The 17,824-nt window shown below is 41.8% G+C and overlaps 3 protein-coding genes and 1 long non-coding RNA gene across 4 annotated transcripts; 2 read left to right on the top strand and 2 right to left on the bottom strand.

Moving 5' to 3' along the window:
* Window positions 1-410: 410 nt before the first annotated feature.
* Window positions 411-2,550, bottom strand: zgc:112271 (uncharacterized protein LOC553698 homolog). Its single transcript, XM_046319845.1, has 3 exons — window positions 2,257-2,550; window positions 1,064-1,161; window positions 411-956 (listed from the first exon to the last, which is right to left on the bottom strand). The coding sequence occupies exons 1-3, from the start codon at window positions 2,317-2,319 to the stop codon at window positions 857-859; spliced, it is 261 nt and encodes an 86-aa protein (XP_046175801.1). The 5' UTR covers window positions 2,320-2,550; the 3' UTR covers window positions 411-856.
* A 431-nt stretch (window positions 2,551-2,981) lies between these two features.
* On the top strand, window positions 2,982-10,969 carry slx1b (SLX1 homolog B, structure-specific endonuclease subunit). The gene is made up of 5 exons (XM_046319423.1): window positions 2,982-3,531; window positions 3,630-3,681; window positions 9,716-10,039; window positions 10,199-10,411; window positions 10,559-10,969. The coding sequence occupies exons 1-5, from the start codon at window positions 3,359-3,361 to the stop codon at window positions 10,586-10,588; spliced, it is 792 nt and encodes a 263-aa protein (XP_046175379.1). The 5' UTR covers window positions 2,982-3,358; the 3' UTR covers window positions 10,589-10,969.
* Window positions 10,700-13,496, bottom strand: LOC124008271. Its single transcript, XM_046319424.1, has 7 exons — window positions 13,373-13,496; window positions 12,924-13,102; window positions 12,576-12,686; window positions 12,344-12,397; window positions 11,985-12,146; window positions 11,513-11,638; window positions 10,700-11,316 (listed from the first exon to the last, which is right to left on the bottom strand). Exons 1-7 carry the CDS (start codon window positions 13,377-13,379, stop codon window positions 11,281-11,283), a joined length of 675 nt encoding a protein of 224 aa, XP_046175380.1. The 5' UTR covers window positions 13,380-13,496; the 3' UTR covers window positions 10,700-11,280.
* Window positions 13,497-14,655: 1,159 nt separating this feature from the next.
* On the top strand, window positions 14,656-15,871 carry LOC124008164. Its single transcript, XR_006834062.1, has 3 exons — window positions 14,656-14,880; window positions 15,585-15,645; window positions 15,733-15,871. It is a non-coding gene; the product is annotated as an uncharacterized LOC124008164 (long non-coding RNA).
* The last annotated feature ends 1,953 nt before the right edge of the window (window positions 15,872-17,824 follow it).

Raw genomic sequence — 17,824 nt, 5'->3', positions numbered from 1 at the left:
GCATGCAGCTGAGCTAAATTTCGAAAATCATAGCAAAGGGTCTGAATACTTATGTAAATAAGGTATATCTGTGTTTAAATTTGAATAAATTTGCAAACATTTCTAAAAACCTGTTTTCGCTTTGTCATTATGGGGTAGTGTGTAGATTGACGAGAAAAAAATATAATTTAACTGACTCGCTACAAATGAAGAGCCAGTGATAATTGAAGTCTCTTCAGAATTGGACTACTTGATAACCAACCACAACTATAAAAAAGCAGGTCGCTACCTGTACTGTGAAATCTCCAGCTCTCTGACGGTTGTGTGGCATCTAGCATTATCTGAAGCTTCAATAGACATCAGTGCACATACACACTATCTAGTCCTTGGAAAGAGAGCTTTGTACAACAGACGAGTCATATAATAAATTCTCAAAGCTATACCAGCCCATTTTATTCATTTACACACTTGATCTCACATAAATCATTTTATTTGGGGCTTTCCCATCTGAAAAGCCATTTCCTTGAGTCAAGTCATTCATTGTTATGACCGACAAAAGCAGTAATGGTTTACTTAAGTGATAAGATTTCATTTGAGTTTTTCTGCCCGTTCCGTGTTATGCGTTGTTCCATTCCTAATAACAATTTGGTATAATGTCAGTAATAATCACATACCTCCACAACAAAAACTGAAAGTGAAGTTTCAGTACACTCATTCAATCATTAAGGAATTCGGACCAGGATTGTTTTGTCATCATGTTTAATACTTAATTTCAGTCATCATTGACGTTAGGCCAGAAAGTCAACATTGTGTGAGCAAGTGTTGCTTATTTACACATAATAAGTTGTCAAGTAAATATGGTCAGTGTGTGTCTTCATCACTGTGCATTCTGTTTCTCCCACTGTTCTGGTGTCAGCGTCTTCTGTTCAAAGGCATGGATCTCTTTTAGCTCTTCAGCCAAGCAGGTGTTCACCATCCTGAAAAAAACAAAAATCAGAAACAAGAGTCAACTACAGTCTACTCCACATATCCATTCAAAGTTAGCTCATAAGACATATCAGCTCTACCTGCCCACTGTGCCTACCTGTGTCTCGCCAGCAGTGGTTTCCCCTCAAACTGGGGAGACACTATTAGAACTTTGAAGCTGGCAGCACATCTGTTAGGGGATGTGTCTTCAACTTCCTGTGAAAATAAAGCCGGTAGAACAGGTCATTGGTGGGATGTGTCACACCATAGCTCAGGAGTGGCAACGCACCTCCCGGGTGTGAATGGTTTTGCTCCAGTCCTGTACTAACACACAAGACTCAACTAAGGTTCTGATCATGAGCAATTGATTAGTAGAATTGGGTAAGAGCAGAGCTAGAACAAAAGCCTGTACACCCAGTAGCTCTCCAGTAAGAGTGTAAATGTACAAATACAAAATGACCAAAATGACCAAAATCAGCCCAATTCTGTATCACTAATTGTTTTTTCACCAATCAATCACAGCATAGGGCTCACAGCATTGGATTTTTTTTAACACTTTTTTTCTCCCCAATTTTGTGGTATCCAATTGAGTTACAGTCTCGTCCCATTGCTGCAATTCCCTTACGGACCCGGGAGAGGCGAAGGTCGAGAGCCGCGCGTCCTGCAAAACACGACCCAATCAAGCCGCACAGCTTCTTGACACAATGCCTGCGTGCCAAACCCTCTCCTAACCCAGACGACGCCTCATGGGTCTTCCAGTCAAGGCCAGCTGTCAGACAGCCTGGGATCAAACCTGGGTCTGTAGTGACACCTTAGACCACTGCGCCACTCAGGAGGCCCACGCACATTGAATTTAACAAACAATTGGTCCCCCAAAACATGCACACCTCTGTTGAATTTCAAAATCCCGATGTGGCCCGAGCTTAAAATAAGTTTGCCCACCCGTGGCATAGGGGTATACTACAAAGCAGTATCAATGAGTTAGCCTGCTAACTTGGCAAAATATTCTAAAATAACTTTTTATTCTTGGAAATATAAGCTTGAAAAGTGCATGTTCTAATGGTCCAACAACCAAAACCACATGTCTAAGTTTCTTAATTAAGCAGAAAATCTATATTAATTTCTGGTTGTTTATCAAAGTTGTTTATCAAAGTATAACACCCATATCTCTTCAAATCAGATTTTCAGAGGTGATCTGATTAGTCAAAAGACCAATTAGTCCAAAAAAATATCAGAATTGAACACCCTGTGTAAACGCAGCCTATGATGCGCAACATCCATGTTCATTCACTGCAGAATAGGGATACATACCACATGCACCGCTCCGATCTCCTTGATTAGTTTGTCACGGATGTGATCTGTTGTAACAGACATACTTTTGGTGTCGCTTTATGATCCAAAACGTTACGGTAGGTTATTTTGTTAAACAAGATGACGAAGCGAAAGGGAAGGTCCACTACCATGTATGTATTGAGAGGCGGAACTAGATACTCAGGAAATGTGAAAGTATCCAATCGCAACTATGGAGTCAGAACTTCTAACCAAACAGCTACCAAACAGGGCTGGAAAAATATTTTTACACCAGTGAGCGCTAGAATTGGACCATCTCGGAGTGACCAATCAATCGGGACATGTGGGGGTCCTTATTTTACGATCTTGTTTCATTTCCTGCATGAATAAATAGTTTGTAAATATACCTTCTCACGTGACCAAAGATACACAATTGTGGGATTTTTCTCGTAAATTCACATTTTGAAATGTATAAAATGTTAGTAGAATGTGTGCTTTGAACTATGTTGTGTCAGGCATTAGCTTGAACCTCTATTAATTTGAAAAAAATAAACGTTTTGTTAAAACAAAGATTATCTATTATACTGAGAAGATAGTCGAGTGACCGCTCTAAACAATGGAAATACATGTCCTCCAAGATGGAAGGCAGGCGAGATCAGGTGGGACTATTCTAGCCAATGAGAGGGCAGATACGCTTGACACACCTATACGTCGTTTTTCTCAAAGTTGCAGGAATGCCACGTGCATCCACTTATAGTAAGTAGGACGTCTGTAACAGCATGAATATTAAACGCTATTAGTCAAATAAGCCTCAAGTAATTCGACACTATCATAGATCTAAATACAAAATGGGTTTACCTCACATGGACAGATTTTGGGTGGAGTAAATGCTCTCGCTTCGCTTCTTCCTTCTTTTGTTTACCGTACATTTTTCTCACGTAGTATCGGTTAGGGGGAAATTAATGTGCATATGTATGTATCATAATGCTGGAGTAAAACTATATATTACCATACTACTCACATCAGGTTTAAGTTCCTTTTGTAACCAGGTAGAAGTCAGACTAGTTAGCTAACTGTTAGCTGACACTAACTTGCTTATTATTGACACAACTCGACATATACTATGGTCTTGGAGGTAGAGAGTTTATTCGGGGTGTACATGCTGTATTGTACCAATCCCAAATTCAAGGGTCGTATCTACATTGGTTTCACTGTGAATCCAGAGCGTCGTATAGGACAGCACAACGCCGGGCGACACCGAGGTGGAGCCAAGAGGACCAGTGGAAGGGGACCTTGGTAACTAACAGAACTCATGTAAAATAATATGTTGCCATTTCTACAGTCTTTGAGAGACCTTGTGCATCATGTGGATTTTGTCTTTGTGCTGTCTCCAGGGAGATGGTTCTCATCATTCATGGCTTCCCCTCTGACATAGCTGCTTTGAGGGTAAGTCAGTAGGAGCTGCATATCTTTAGCCTAATAGGCTGATCACACCGCTGGCGTCGCGAAATTTAGAAATCGATGTTATTAAATGAATGTGCCAACGAGCATCTGCGTTGCTAAGGGCTAAAATAGAAGTCATTCCTATTTCTGACGCAGATCGCGCTGCAAGTCCTGCCTCTCCCACATCTCCTCATTGGTTTAAGCTTCGAACACACCGACTGTGTCTTTGCGTTTTGATACATCATTTGCACTGGAACTGCGCTTGCCTTGCAGCATTGTGTTGCAGAGGCAGTTGCAGTGCGTTCTGCGTGGTGCATATTGGATTTTTCGAACGTATGCATCAAATTGTATGCATTGAATTGACAGAAAGTAGCAAAATGTGAATGTTGAATTTTTATTGCACACATATCAAGTAAAAACAAATGTGGGATAACATAATTAAAACATTTTGGCTGTAGAACTTCTTTACATTTTTTTATATAAATGTATTAGTCAAGTATATTATTTATTCGATGACATCCACAAATTAATTGTGAGAGAGAGCCTATCGTATAATTTCCCTCCAAAATACCGTTTTGGAGCGAAATGCAATAATAAATAGTCAAGATAGCAGAGTAGGCTCTTTCAACAATGAGAACAACATTGAGGAAGGTGGTCTTGATCGTGCTGTTGGACCGGGACCAGCCCCGCTGAAAGCGCCGTTCTGTGTGGGTCCAGAGATGGTTAAAGTCCCGAAAGCAAGTAGGGGAGTACCACCGTCTCATTGTTTGGAAGAGGAATTCCGAAGTTACTTTCGTGATGGACCGAAGCCAGTTCGATCACCTGCTCCAGATGGTCGGAGCCAGGATCGCTTGAATGGATACCAACTACCGGGAGTCCATCAGCCCAGATGAACGCCTGGCGATTTGTCTCCGGTAAGCTAAATTCTAGTACATTTTTAAAGCCGTTGATAGCATAATTGATTGATATTTGATATATTGCTTGTATGTGCAAGCTAAAGGGCTCTCTAGTTAATAGTCCCTATTTGACATCAGATGTATTTTTACAGAATGTCCATTAGGACTATAACTTTTCCCAAAGTTGGTTTATAATCCTTTTTTAATTATGCAATGTTACCAAATGAAAAGAAAGTTGGGGTGCCTTCTGCTCTGATGACGGTAGGCTAGTCTTCTCCAGGACCCATTGTTGTTCAAGACAGTTAGTCATTCATTACGTTCTTATTGGACTCGCATTCACTCTTAGAGAAAAGTGTTCTAAAAGTGTCCTTCTGCTTTCCCCATAGGTTAACACTTTTTGGTTCCTGGTATAACCCTTAGGGGAAAAGGTTATACATGGAACCAAAAAGGGTACTACCTGGAACCAAAAAGGGTTCTCCTAATGGGGACACCCGGAGAACCCTTTTAAGTAGATGGTACCATTCTTTCTAAGAGTAGAGTTGGCCTGGGCTACAGTTTATTGATATAGTCATAGACTGAATTGTACTGTTTCAAGGCATTGTTAATGATGGTTGATGAGTATTACAATATAATTAGTAGAGCATAATAAACAGTAATGAGTAACAGTAACAGTACTCAATATGAGTATATAAAATATGTGGGTGGAATTCAGGTTACACACACTGTTGATAATTATTTTGAATTATATTTTAGATTCTTGGCGAGACTCCTACAGGACCATCAGATTCAGCTTCCGAGTTGGACGTTCCACGGTGGCAGGCATTGTCCCCTCTGTGGCACAAGCCATTTGGGACTGTCTGGTTGGTGAATACATGTCTCTCCCCAAGGAGGAAGATTTGAGGGGTATCGCTGCCGAGTTCCTGGAGAGGTGCTATTTGCCCAACTGTCTTGGCTCCATTGCCGGGAAACATGTGGTAATCCAGGCTCCACCGTGCTTAGGTTCACAATTCTACAACTGCAAGGGTACATATTCAGTTGTACTCTTGGCTGTAGTAGATGCCGTCTGTGGTTTCCGTGTTATCAATGTTGGTGCTTACGGCAAGGGAAGTGATGGCGGGACCCTCCGGGACTCTGCCTTCGGCCAAGCATTTCAGGATGGCACCCTGGAGATTCCACCACCTGCATCACTCCCTGGGGCAGAAGACCTGGGACCTGTTCCCCACGTCTTCGTCGGCGACGAAGCCTTCCCTTTGCGACCCAACCTCATGAGGCCCTACGCAGCGTAGGGCCTCATGAGGCCCTACGCTGCCATTGCTAAAGCCTGTAAGGATCTTCAACAAACGACTGTCCAGGGCAAGGTTAGTTGTTGAATGCGCCTTTGTGATTCTGGCAGCCAGGTGGAGAATGTATCGGAGAGTGCTTGGTCTCAGTCCCTCAAATGTTGATGCCTGTGTGAAGGCCACATGTGTTCTCCACAACTACCTGCGGAGGTCTTTTCCAGAAGCCGCTCTGGATGAAGATGTGCACGCCAAATGGTTACCTACCTGATGTCACCAGGGCAGGTGTCAACAACACCCCCAGACAGGCACTCCAGGTGAGGGAGAAACTGACCACCTACTTCTCATCGCCAGCAGGTGAAGTTCCATGGCAGTATGCCGTGGAGTGAAACAGCTCTTTTAAGAGCCCCCTAACACAAAGGTTATTTTAAGAACCATCCACCGTTGTCCATAAAATTGCATTTTTTACCCATATTATTTTATGTATAATTTCCTCTCTTCATTTGGAAGTTATATTTAAGTGAAATTTGGGAGTAAAGATCACACCTTAACCCCTTCCCTCTCCCATTAACGGCAGTATTATACACCTGGCATGGTACATCAGGTGAGCGGGAGCACTAACTAAGGTTATACGACATGATAACAAAGGGAAAGGGTAACCTAGGGTCCATACAAATATTACAATTTACAACCATGTTCACTGGTCTGACAAAATACAGGTGGGGAAAAAAAACTAATTAGGAAGAGAATGTGTTTTTACTTTTTTTTCATCTGCAAATGTGTAGGGAAGAAATAAGCAGATTAAGTCTAAATGAGATTTTAATAAACAACTGAAACAACTGACTATGAAAACATAATTTAATAAGTCTTCAAGTACAGGAAAGAACATGACAGGTATGTATGTTGTTGTTTTTTTAACTATTGAAAGAGGTGTGTATGTGCTTGTAAAAATGAAAAATAAATGAATGTATAGCCTGTAATCTGTAAGAGAACAACAAGAGCATATATTTTTGGCACAACTGCAGACAGATACAGGCACTACTCATAAAGCCTAGACATAGTAGGGGAACTTCAGACATGGCCATAGAGAGAGAGAGAGGGCAGGGCACTGAAGATCTGAGGTACAGAGGGGACTGGAGGAGAGGTGTGTGTGTGTCTGTCTCTGAAAAAAAGAAAATAATATTTAGCCATAACACAGCTAAACAAACAAATGGCCCCTGGATGTCATGGACCAGTCGATGGAACTTAACTTCACAAAAAGTTTCAACACCCTGGTTTTCAAGTGGTTTTAAATGAAATAAATATATTTATCTTTAGTCTTGTAAGAGACCAACAAGAGCATCTGTGAATTCTCCAGTGTATGAGTTTGAATTCTGTCAATTCAGAAATCTAATAATAGATAATAATAACTAATAATGAATGCTGTCCTAAGACTTTATAAACAAATTACTTTATGAATTGACTGAATTTAAACGGAACTGGCGTGTGTGAAAAGAAAGGTACAATGATGAGGGAGGTCAAAACAAAAACCAGACAACTCCTCTTCCTGTCCTTCCTGTGAGCTGGTCGGCTAAATTGACTCCATTTATGGAAGGGAAGAGAAAAACAACACATACAAGCTTAACATAATATAACACCATAAAAGGTGAGATTTATGTTAACTAAATACTGCTTGTATAGTGTAGTTAAAGTTGTAATACTTACATTTACATTTGTCATTTAAATATTGGAACAGTGTGGTAAAGTGCATCTAAATATTTTTGGTAATACTTGCTGTTTACTCATTGAATTTGTATTTCAGATCAAAAGATTAATATGACAGGCAAATATTTAGACAGCAAACCATGGTTGTTTTAGGATATTTTCTAGACGGGCTGCGGCGTTCTGGATGAGTTGTAGGGGTTTAATGGCACAGAAACAACAGCTATAGTGCCATTTGCCTCATGCGGATTAATACTTTGATCAGTTTGTTGTCCAGGATACCAAGGTTCTTAGCTCTGGGAGGAGGACACAGTTTAGCATACTGTTAAAATGACCTCACTGAGGTTGACTTCACTGATATGTCTGCCAGACATGCAGAGATTACCTGGACACTGTTTACTTGTGATGTGGAGGACAGCAAACCGTTGTTTTAGGATAAACGGATCATTGATCTGAAATCAATTAGACTTTGTTAAAATGACCTACTTTACTTCACAGCTGATACTTGTGATGTTTTAACGACTTTGAAAATGACTGCTTGCTTTTCTTTGCTGGCAGCCTCTTCGGTGTTGGCACCAGGCTCATGGAAAAGAGGGTCTCTTCATCCTCCTTCCTGTGAGCATCAGGTTGGGCTGCATCCCTCTCGACGGCTTGGAGGAGCCTCTGCTGAAATGAGTTGAGTGGATCTGGCGATGGTCGCCCTTGTAGATGACATTGAGGGTCTTGATGCACCGGTAGCGACAACGCTTGTGGATGACGTAGTAGAGGGTCTGGCTGTAAAATTGTCACTCGTTGCCCTAGGCACAATAAATGGATCCAGAAAAGAAAAAATGTGGCAGAAGCGCCAAGGCTGTTGGTCTGAAGCTGCTGACCCAGACCTCTTCTTCTCTTTCTCTGCCCTTCTCTCTCTCTGATACCTGTCCCTGAGTCCTCTCCACTTCCTCCTACAGTCTTCTTAAGATAGACATGAACATGATAAGCCAAACCATTACCTAGCATAATTATAGTTATTAGATAGCTATCATGGACATGTCACCTACTGTACACAGACACACACATGGTTCTGACCAAAGTACTGTACCACTAATAATATCTACCAATTCTATTACTATTTATCTGACATTCAAAGGATAGTAAACTAGCATAATTTATATGACTATTTCACACACACACACCTCATTAGCTAGGTTAGCTAGCTAATGTTAAAAATCTGTCGCTATGCCCCTGAACAAGGCAGTTAACCCACTGTTCCTAGAATGTCACTGAAAATAAGAATATGTTCTTAACTGACTTGCCTAGTTAAATAAAGGTTAAAATAAAATTGCTACATCTAACACTGCTCACTACCAAACTGACCTGGCAATCCTACTCTGGTGGACACTTGTCTCCAAGCAGCGTTCTTTGTGTTTATGTCCCTGTAGCTGTCAGCAGTTGTGTCAAAAAGACACTGTTTTGAGGAAACTGCGAAAATAATTCTCCCTGTGTCCAACCGCATGCGACCATCTGCAAAAGATACCTGCATCGGTATAGTTACTTAGCTGCACAAAATGTTATGCAGTAGTGATGCAAACATGCAGTCGGTGTGTTCGAAGCGTTACAGAATCAGGTACCCATGTGCCATCTCATTGGTTATACCCACGTGGGTGACTGAAAGACAAATGAGGTCAGCAGCGGTAATGAACCTAATTTATGAAAGTTGCAAATCATAGTATAAAGTCAAGAGAAGAAAAGGCCTGGCAGGAAGAGAGATGACTAGAAACGATTCGGTTTACCCTTTTATGTGTGGATTAATTGGCGAAGTAGAGGATCTTGTGTATTTCAGGTAAAATAACAACTCAATGTTTATATCCCATGACAAATTAGTTAGCAAGTGCAAGCTACTAGCTAAATTGCCATAAATGTTTAATGCTTTTCGACCTGTCCCCAAATTAATATAATTGGTTCAGAGTTTGTTTTGATATTTTAACCTGCGTGTCGTGATCACGTTTGGTGTGGGGTGACAAAAGACATTTATGCACGATGGCGCACGCGCGCAGCCGGTTTGGGTTCTGTGTAACTTTCAATTCAACAACCTTAGTTACACCCCGCCCCATACGTGTCACTTCCCCACCAGATTGACGTTTCAAGACCTAACCTCTGTCTTCTCCTTCCTTCCATCAACAGTTTGAATGGGCATGGCAGAATCCCCACTCCTCCCGACGCCTGTCCCACGTTACCCGGCGCTCAAAGAAGGAATCCAGCCTGCAGTTCCACTGGCGTGTGGTGTCCAACATGTTGCGAGTGATGCCGTGGAGCCGCCTGCCCCTCACCACCCGCTGGATCAAGCAGGAGTACAGGATGGACTTTGAGCCTGGCCTTCAGCCGCCGCTGCACGTCCCTTTGGCCTTCGGCAGCATCAGGGTCAGGAAACAGAAACCGAAGGATGTGGAAGAGGAACAAGAGGAGAAGGGTGCAGATATATGCCTCCTTTGTCAGGGGACTGTTAAGGTAAAGCTCATGCCGCTTTATAGTAAAGCTGTACAGTGGCCACCTATCCTGGTCCTGGAGAGCATTGAAGACGCAGGGTTTTGTTCCAAACCTGCATCGAAACATCTAATTTAGCTAGTTGACTGCTCATGTGGACCTTGATTAATTTAATCCTTTCAGTCTGCAGATAAGATGACTTGCTTCCATCCCTTATGTCACATGACCAGCCACCTGATTTGCTTAGCTAAACACTTTCTGACGGGTGAAGCCGCACATCTCCTTCCTGTGGAGGGGGAGTGTCCCGGTTGCCGTCACTCAGTACTGTGGGGGAGTCTGATTCGCCACAAGAATGGCTGTTACGGAGACCTGGAGAAGAACACATCCTCATCCCAAGTAAGTGGCAATTTTTTTTTTTTAAATTTTTATTTTACTTATTAATTGCCTCAATAACTAACAATAAAAATATTAGGATGAAGGCCCAAGGCATCTGTGATACTTCTGTTAAATTACTTGTAATAATGCATCTGTGCTGTTCCACAGAACCATTGGACAGATGAACTGCAGTTCTAATCTGAATGTGATCAGTCAGAACCTTCCTAATATGAACTTTGAACTGCTACCGAGTCACCATGATTGTACAGAGAAAAGACTGCGAAGATAGGATGAAATACAGTAGATCAATGACTAGCAAGTTACTCTTTAATGGACTTCCTGCAACAGCAAAGGGTTGATCAATTGATTGATCCATCAGAAGATTTAATGTATGCACAAAAATCATGCTGATCTGGTGTGAAAAATGTTTTTAATGCAGCATCTGAACCCTTTTTAGATTGTATCTGTTAACTAAAAAACAATCATGAATAAGGCAGTTTTAAATGTGTGTAAAACCTATATGTATTGTATGTACAACCAATAAAACATAGATGCTTTGTTTTGGAGCCAAGGAAAGCACATGTTTTTGACCCTGAGGAAGTGTTTATTTCAATATGATGTACCCACAAAGTTTCACCCCTTAAACCCATCACTAAAATAGCACCTGAGACCATATAGATCTAAACAGACATACTCTATCATCAGAACACACAACAAAATAACCAAACTATATCATAAAAAAGGCAACCATATAACATATCAACATCAAGTGTTTGTGCAAGACAGAAAACATAGTGACAAATAGATTTGAAAAAAGTGCATGGCTAGATAGACCCATCAGTGTCTCTTCATGATGGCTTTAGGTTCCTTTCTATGTACTTCATCTCTTGTCACTGAGCAGGGCTAGTATATGCAGTGACCACAGGCTTTAAGAAAGAAAACATGATTAAACAACAATGAAAGCATTCTCAGATTAAGCATAGCAGCTAAACTGTAAATACATTGTGTATGTGATCAAATAGCTTCAGTGAAGTGTTCAAGAGCATGTGAGTATGGAACATGCATCTGGTCAAACCATTTGGCATGTGTTCAAATTCTCATGCTCTTGAAATGAACTCTTACCATGCTGGGTGCTGCAGGGGAGCAGAAGCGGAGCAGCTTGCAGCTGTAGATAGTCAGGGTGACAGAAATGCCGAGGAGAGTTGCGTGCACGAGGAACCACTCGACATAGAATGGATACACTGAATTCTGGGTTGGTGTGGGCGATAGCAGACAGAAACAGAGTTTGAGGTATGAGTGAATGACGCTACCATACTGTTGCTACGTTTACTTTTCTAACCATCTTCAGCGCTATTTGTATTGTGTTTTAATATTCATGTATTCCATCAACAACCTTTGATTGACACATACAGATGTTCTGATTGCTACCAATTACTAAGTCTCTGAGCTGTACAAGACAATAGTTTCCCCAGAACTTCCCCAAATCTTGTCACTGAGATTCAGCTGAAGTAGTTGATCTCGGGACAGATACATTATATAGGCCTTATATACAGTATACTGGATAGTCTGTTCTAACTATTTCTATGCGACTCACCATCAGCTTGTCGCAGGTGATGTGATGATGTGTGTTGTTGTAATCAGTGAAAAGCCAGCAGTCTGGCACTAAGTGGGTGTCAGACAGCTTTCCTCCTACGACGACCACGTTGAACATGGCCATAAGGCAGGTAGCCAGCTGTGTCCCCAGACACGCCTTCAGCTGAAAGGACGAGGAAAATAAGACAATAGATGTTTTTGTCTTCCAGATATAAATGAACTCTCAGAAAAATCAGGTAATCTCAGTTAGATAATATGATAATTTATCCTGGTCACAGATCTGTTTGTGCTTTCTTGCCAACTGACTGTGAGTAGGCAAAACAGCACAAACAGATCTGGGTTCCGACTATGATGACTCACTGTGGGAACATGAAGACTCTGTGCTGCTATGGCCACACTTCCCGCCACTATCGCCTACAGAGAGCACAGCACAGTTAGCTGAAAATCCCCCATTTCATGGCAAGATACAGCAAGGAAAAACAAGAACAAATCATAACTTTTGTCACTTGTTCAATAATAGCATGAATTTATTTACCATAGTAATAAACCTAATAAGCGGCCAAGGACATGCATAAAGAAGTATCCTACTCACAGACAGGGAGCCTATCGCCCTGGTTACTTCTTCATTTCTCTGATCCAATCGGTTGGCTACACTGACATAAACTGAGTTGAGCACAAACACACCCAAAGTGATCTGAGAGACCTATGATGAGAGGAAATATCCACAAAGTTAAGATTCCTACAGAAAAAAATGCAGTAGAAAGAACAGTTTTATGGTTGCATTTCAGCGTTATTAAATCAAGTTAAGTAATTGAGAACCAATTAACAATGGAATACATTATCAGTAGTTTAGAAAAATAGCCTTATTTTGTAGGGAATTGATGAGGATTTAGTTAGTTGTTTCTTAGATTTCGCCTTCCGCAAAAATAGACTCACACACCCCCAGTGCTTTGGGCTGGAACTCCTGGTATGTCTTGCGGGTCGGGGTCTCAGTCTCAGCACCTGGAAAGTCGTGGTCCAGAAATGTAACATCGAAGAGGGAACCTCTCTCTTCATTCACGTCGCCGGCAGGTTGTGAATTGGCGGGTGAGTCCGCAATAACCCCAGTTTCAGCAACAACTTCGGCGGGATAGAGGATGGAAAACCATATGCCAATGTGGAAAACAGACCCCTAACTGTTTTAGCCTATACATAACCATAACTGTTCTAGGCAATAGGCCAAGGTAGGCTTCCAGAATTGGACAAAAATAAACCAATTTATTTTTTAGGGTTAGTTTTCGTTTGTTTGGAAATTACATTTGTTGACCACATTATCCGGACATTTTGAAGGAATTATGCAGCCTAGTAGGTTGAATTTAAATAAACAAATGCAATACGAAAATAATTTACCTTCCATTTCCACAGAGTTGCTGCAAAGATATCCTACAGCCTATTTAATAAACAGCCTACGTTTTGTATTTGAACGTAGCACATAAAATGAGACGAGTAAACGCCCAGTAAAGTTTTATTTTCCATAATGTCTGCCCTCTAGTGAGAGAAATTTGATCCTACATTCCGAAGTTGTGGCATAGGCACATGGGCAAACCATTTTTCAGAAATTGTATTCCATAATCATACATCTTATTACTAAAATCCCAGTATGTTTTGAGTCGCACATTAATCAATCAACCAAATTGATTTATAACGCCCTTTTTTACATCAGCCGATGTAAACAAGTGCTATACAAAAACCCAGCCTAAAACCCCAAACAGCAAGCAATTCAGATGTAGAGTCACCGTGACTAATTTGGACATTTGGAAATATAACAGAACGTAAAAGTTACCTCAATACAATTTATTTTAAAAATAACACTTTTTTTTAATTACAAGAAGAAACACAATATTACTCTTAGCAATCAGAAATGACATATACTGTACAACCATATACAATATTTCAGTCAATGGGGAAAAAAATAAATGTTTCTGCTGGTTGATTAGTTAATATAAACTCAGCTAAAAAAGAAACTTCCTCTCACAGTCAACTGTGTTTATTTTTAGCAAACTTAACATGTGTAAATATTTGTATGAACATAACAAGATTCAACAACTGAGACATAAACTACGCAAGTTCCACAGACATGTGACGAACAAAAATTGAATAATGTGTCCCTGGGGGGGGTGGGGGGTCAAAATCAAAAGTAACAGTCAGTATTTAGTGTGGCCACCAGCTGCATTAAGTACTGTCCAGTGATGGTGGGTTTGTGCCCATAGCAATGTTGTTGCCAGTGATGTCTGGTGAGGACATGCCTTACAACAGGCCTACAAGCCCTAAGTCCAGCCTCTCTCAGCCTATTGCAGACAGTCTGAGCACTACTGGAGGGATTGTGCGTTCCTGGTGTAACTCAGGCAGTTGCCATCCTGGTATCTGGTCAAATAGTTGATTTTAAACTATTAGAATATAGGCCCAGTCAGCTCAGACACACCATAGGTCTAGTATTTGTGGGCATGCAGTCGAAACTAAAACTTCGACCTGGTCGAGTCTGTTATTTAAACTCCAACCAAACGTTTATTTTCCATGAATGCTAGTGTCTATTCTTTATGTTATATTTCTGTTGACACGGACCATTCTGGCAGCAACAGTAGACCACCTTGCAGCAGCCAGTGTGACAGAGATAGCAACGAGAGCAGCCTGTATCAGGACCTGTGAGAAGCTCCTGACTGCAGCGTGCAGTTCAGGGCCGGGCTCAATGTGGGCGGAATCAAACATCGGGGCAGGGCTCAATGTGGGTGGAGTCAAATGTGTTTAACCCGAACCCTTCCCGTCTCCTTCAAGGTCACCCAAGTTGAGGTAAACGTCAAAGGTATCAACGTCAACAAATCTTAATCGAACCTACATGGATAAAAATATAAACCATGGAAGTAAGTGAGACTGTCATTATGCATAATGTACTTTGTAATATTAATGTTATACCAGTGCAGTGGTATATTTTTATATGACCAACTACCGCACAGATGTTAGCATAGCGTTAATTAGCACCCATTTGCACGTGAGCTAGCTAATTGCTCACAATGAGGGAATCTTATTTGGACAAATTTGTCTACTTGAGCAGTAAGCCTAGGTTTAAATGTACAGTTTATGCAATCGATTTGATTGTTGATTTTCTGTGTTTCTTCAATGTATGCCTTGTTGTGTTTGGTTGACTCTAAATGTGTATCATTGATGCCATTCCCTTAGTTACACATAGCGGGTCTACACAGCCTACACAAAGTATGTACAATAATGAAATCACCTGGTTCCAACAAACATGGCAATTCAAGAAAATACATTACAACTTGTCTATATTGCAAACTGAAGTTAAATAAGAAAAACTTCAAAACACATTTCCGAAGAAAGCATATACACATTGCTTTGAAGGATTTTTTGCACGTGAGTGCATTGATGTGAGAAATGGTGTGTTTGCAGTCAAAAAATAAATTTTCTAGTCCAGCAACACCCATACATGTTGTGAAAAATACTTGGGCTAATTCAGTTCCAACTGTGTTCAAACCTGTTATGCACGCTGGAGTATAAAAAGCTGTTGAATTGTACTTTTTCTTTACTTTCACATACACTGTGTTCACAGAAACATTGCTCGGATCTTGTCCCCTGGACCTTGGAGGACTTTTGGTGTGGATGATGTTCAGGTTAGATATTCATTTAAATTATTCCACTGAACTGTACCATTTGATTGTCATTCCTTTATTGAAAATTGTACCTTGTTCACACCACAGGGCCTACAAAGCAAGGTTTCTCAAACAACTGGGAGGAGTTTGTTTTGAAGGTAAGATGCTGGCTATTCAGTATATTATATTTTTTCTGTTATAACATTTGAAAAGCTATTACTATTTCTGTTCTTGCAGCATGAAAAGCACACTATTGTTATTGCTCATACCTTTTCTTGTCTATTATTCTTGACACTTTTTGGGACCTATTTCCTACCATTTTTACACTACATACACAATTCATACATCAAACTCCTGCAAAGCTGGATGCTGATGTGACATGCTGTGACTTATTGGTGTCTTCTACATCCTGAAATATATTCCTAGAGGGGGGGTGGTATTATTATTATGATTTACTATTGTCATTATTGTTATCATAACTATCTAACTGAACAACCTACTCTTTCTTAACTTACAGTACGCTCTGATAATCAGACGCCTCACAAGTCTTCAACTGGCAGCTTCAGGAAATAGTAACCGCAAAACACCAGTCTCAACATCAACAGTGAAGATGCGACTCCGGGATGCTGGCCTTCTAGGCAGAGTTGCAAAGAAAAAGCCATATCTCAGACTGGAGTTGCCTCTTCACTGTTGACGTTGAGACTGGTGTTTTGCTGGTACTATTTAATGAAGCTTCCAGTTGAGGACTTGTGAGGCGTCTGTTTCTCAAACTAGACACTCTAATGTACTTGTCCTCTTGCTCAGTTGTGCACCGGGGCCTCCCACTCCTCTTTCTATTATGGTTGGAGCCAGTTTGCGCTGTTCTGTGAAGGGAGTAGTACACAGCGTTGTACAATATCTTCAGTTTCTTGGCAATTTCTCATATGGAAGAGCCATTTCTCAGAATAAGAATAGACTGACAAGTTTCAGAAACAGTCCTTTGTTTCTGGACATTTTGAGCCTGTAATCGAACCAACAAATGCTGACTCTCCAGATACTCAACTAGTCTAAAGAAGGCCAGTTTTGTTGCTTCTTTACATTTACATTACATTTAAGTCATTTAGCAGACGCTCTTATCCAGAGCGACTTACAAATTGGTGCAATCACCTTATGACATCCAGTGGGACAGTCACTTAACAATAGTGCATCTAAAACTTAGGGGGGGGGTGGGGTGAGAGGGATTACTTAACCTATCCTAGGTATTCCTTAAAGAGGTGGGGTTTCAGGTGTCTCCGGAAGGTGGTGATTGACTCCGCTGTCCTGGCGTCGTGAGGGAGTTTGTTCCACCATTGGGGGGCCAGGGCAGCAAACAGTTTTGACTGGGCTGAGCGGGAGCTGTACTTCCTCAGTGGTAGGGAGGCGAGCAGGCCAGAGGTGGATGAACGCAGTGCCCTTGTTTGGGTGTAGGGCCTGATCAGAGCCTGGAGGTACTGAGGTGCCGTTCCCCTCACAGCTCCGTAGGCAAGCACCATGGTCTTGTAGCGGATGCGAGCTTCAACTGGAAGCCAGTGGAGAGAACGGAGGAGCGGGGTGACGTGAGAGAACTTGGGAAGGTTGAACACCAGACGGGCTGCGGCGTTCTGGATGAGTTGAAGGGGTTTAATGGCACAGGCAGGGAGCCCAGCCAACAGCGAGTTGCAGTAATCCAGACGGGAGATGACAAGTGCCTGGATTAGGACCTGCGCCGCTTCCTGTGTGAGGCAGGGTCGTACTCTGCGGATGTTGTAGAGCATGAACCTACAGGAACGGGCCACCGCCTTGATGTTAGTTGAGAACGACAGGGTGTTGTCCAGGATCACGCCAAGGTTCTTGGCGCTCTGGGAGGAGGACACAATGGAGTTGTCAACCGTGATGGCGAGATCATGGAACGGGCAGTCCTTCCCCGGGAGGAAGAGCAGCTCCGTCTTGCCGAGGTTCAGCTTGAGGTGGTGATCCGTCATCCACACTGATATGTCTGCCAGACATGCAGAGATGCGATTCGCCACCTGGTCATCAGAAGGGGAAAGGAGAAGATTAATTGTGTGTCGTCTGCATAGCAATGATAAGAGAGACCATGTGAGGTTATGACAGAGCCAAGTGACTTGGTGTATAGCGAGAATAGGAGAGGGCCAAGAACAGAGCCCTGGGGGACACCAGTGGTGAGAGCGCGTGGTGAGGAGAC

The sequence above is a fragment of the Oncorhynchus gorbuscha genome, linkage group LG21 (assembly GCF_021184085.1).
Source record: "Oncorhynchus gorbuscha isolate QuinsamMale2020 ecotype Even-year linkage group LG21, OgorEven_v1.0, whole genome shotgun sequence".
NCBI classification, from domain to species: domain Eukaryota; kingdom Metazoa; phylum Chordata; class Actinopteri; order Salmoniformes; family Salmonidae; genus Oncorhynchus; species Oncorhynchus gorbuscha.
The sequence above is the reverse complement of the archived record's forward strand: the minus strand, read 5'-3'. Positions and strand labels throughout refer to the sequence as shown.

Coding starts and splice junctions, on each gene's coding strand:
- zgc:112271 (XM_046319845.1), bottom strand. CDS start 2,319: ATGTCTGTTACAACAGATCACATCCGTGACAAACTAATCAAGGAGATC. Junction 1,162..2,256: donor AGATCGGAGCGGTGCATGTG/GTATGTATCCCT, acceptor TTATTTTCACAG/GAAGTTGAAGACACATCCCC. Junction 957..1,063: donor CCACTGCTGGCGAGACACAG/GTAGGCACAGTG, acceptor TGTTTTTTTCAG/GATGGTGAACACCTGCTTGG.
- slx1b (XM_046319423.1), top strand. CDS start 3,359: ATGGTCTTGGAGGTAGAGAGTTTATTCGGGGTGTACATGCTGTATTGT. Junction 10,040..10,198: donor TTTGTCAGGGGACTGTTAAG/GTAAAGCTCATG, acceptor TAATCCTTTCAG/TCTGCAGATAAGATGACTTG. Junction 10,412..10,558: donor AGAACACATCCTCATCCCAA/GTAAGTGGCAAT, acceptor GCTGTTCCACAG/AACCATTGGACAGATGAACT.
- LOC124008271 (XM_046319424.1), bottom strand. Junction 12,147..12,343: donor AGAGTCTTCATGTTCCCACA/GTGAGTCATCAT, acceptor TCGTCCTTTCAG/CTGAAGGCGTGTCTGGGGAC. Junction 11,317..11,512: donor CCCCTGCAGCACCCAGCATG/GTAAGAGTTCAT, acceptor TCTTTCTTAAAG/CCTGTGGTCACTGCATATAC.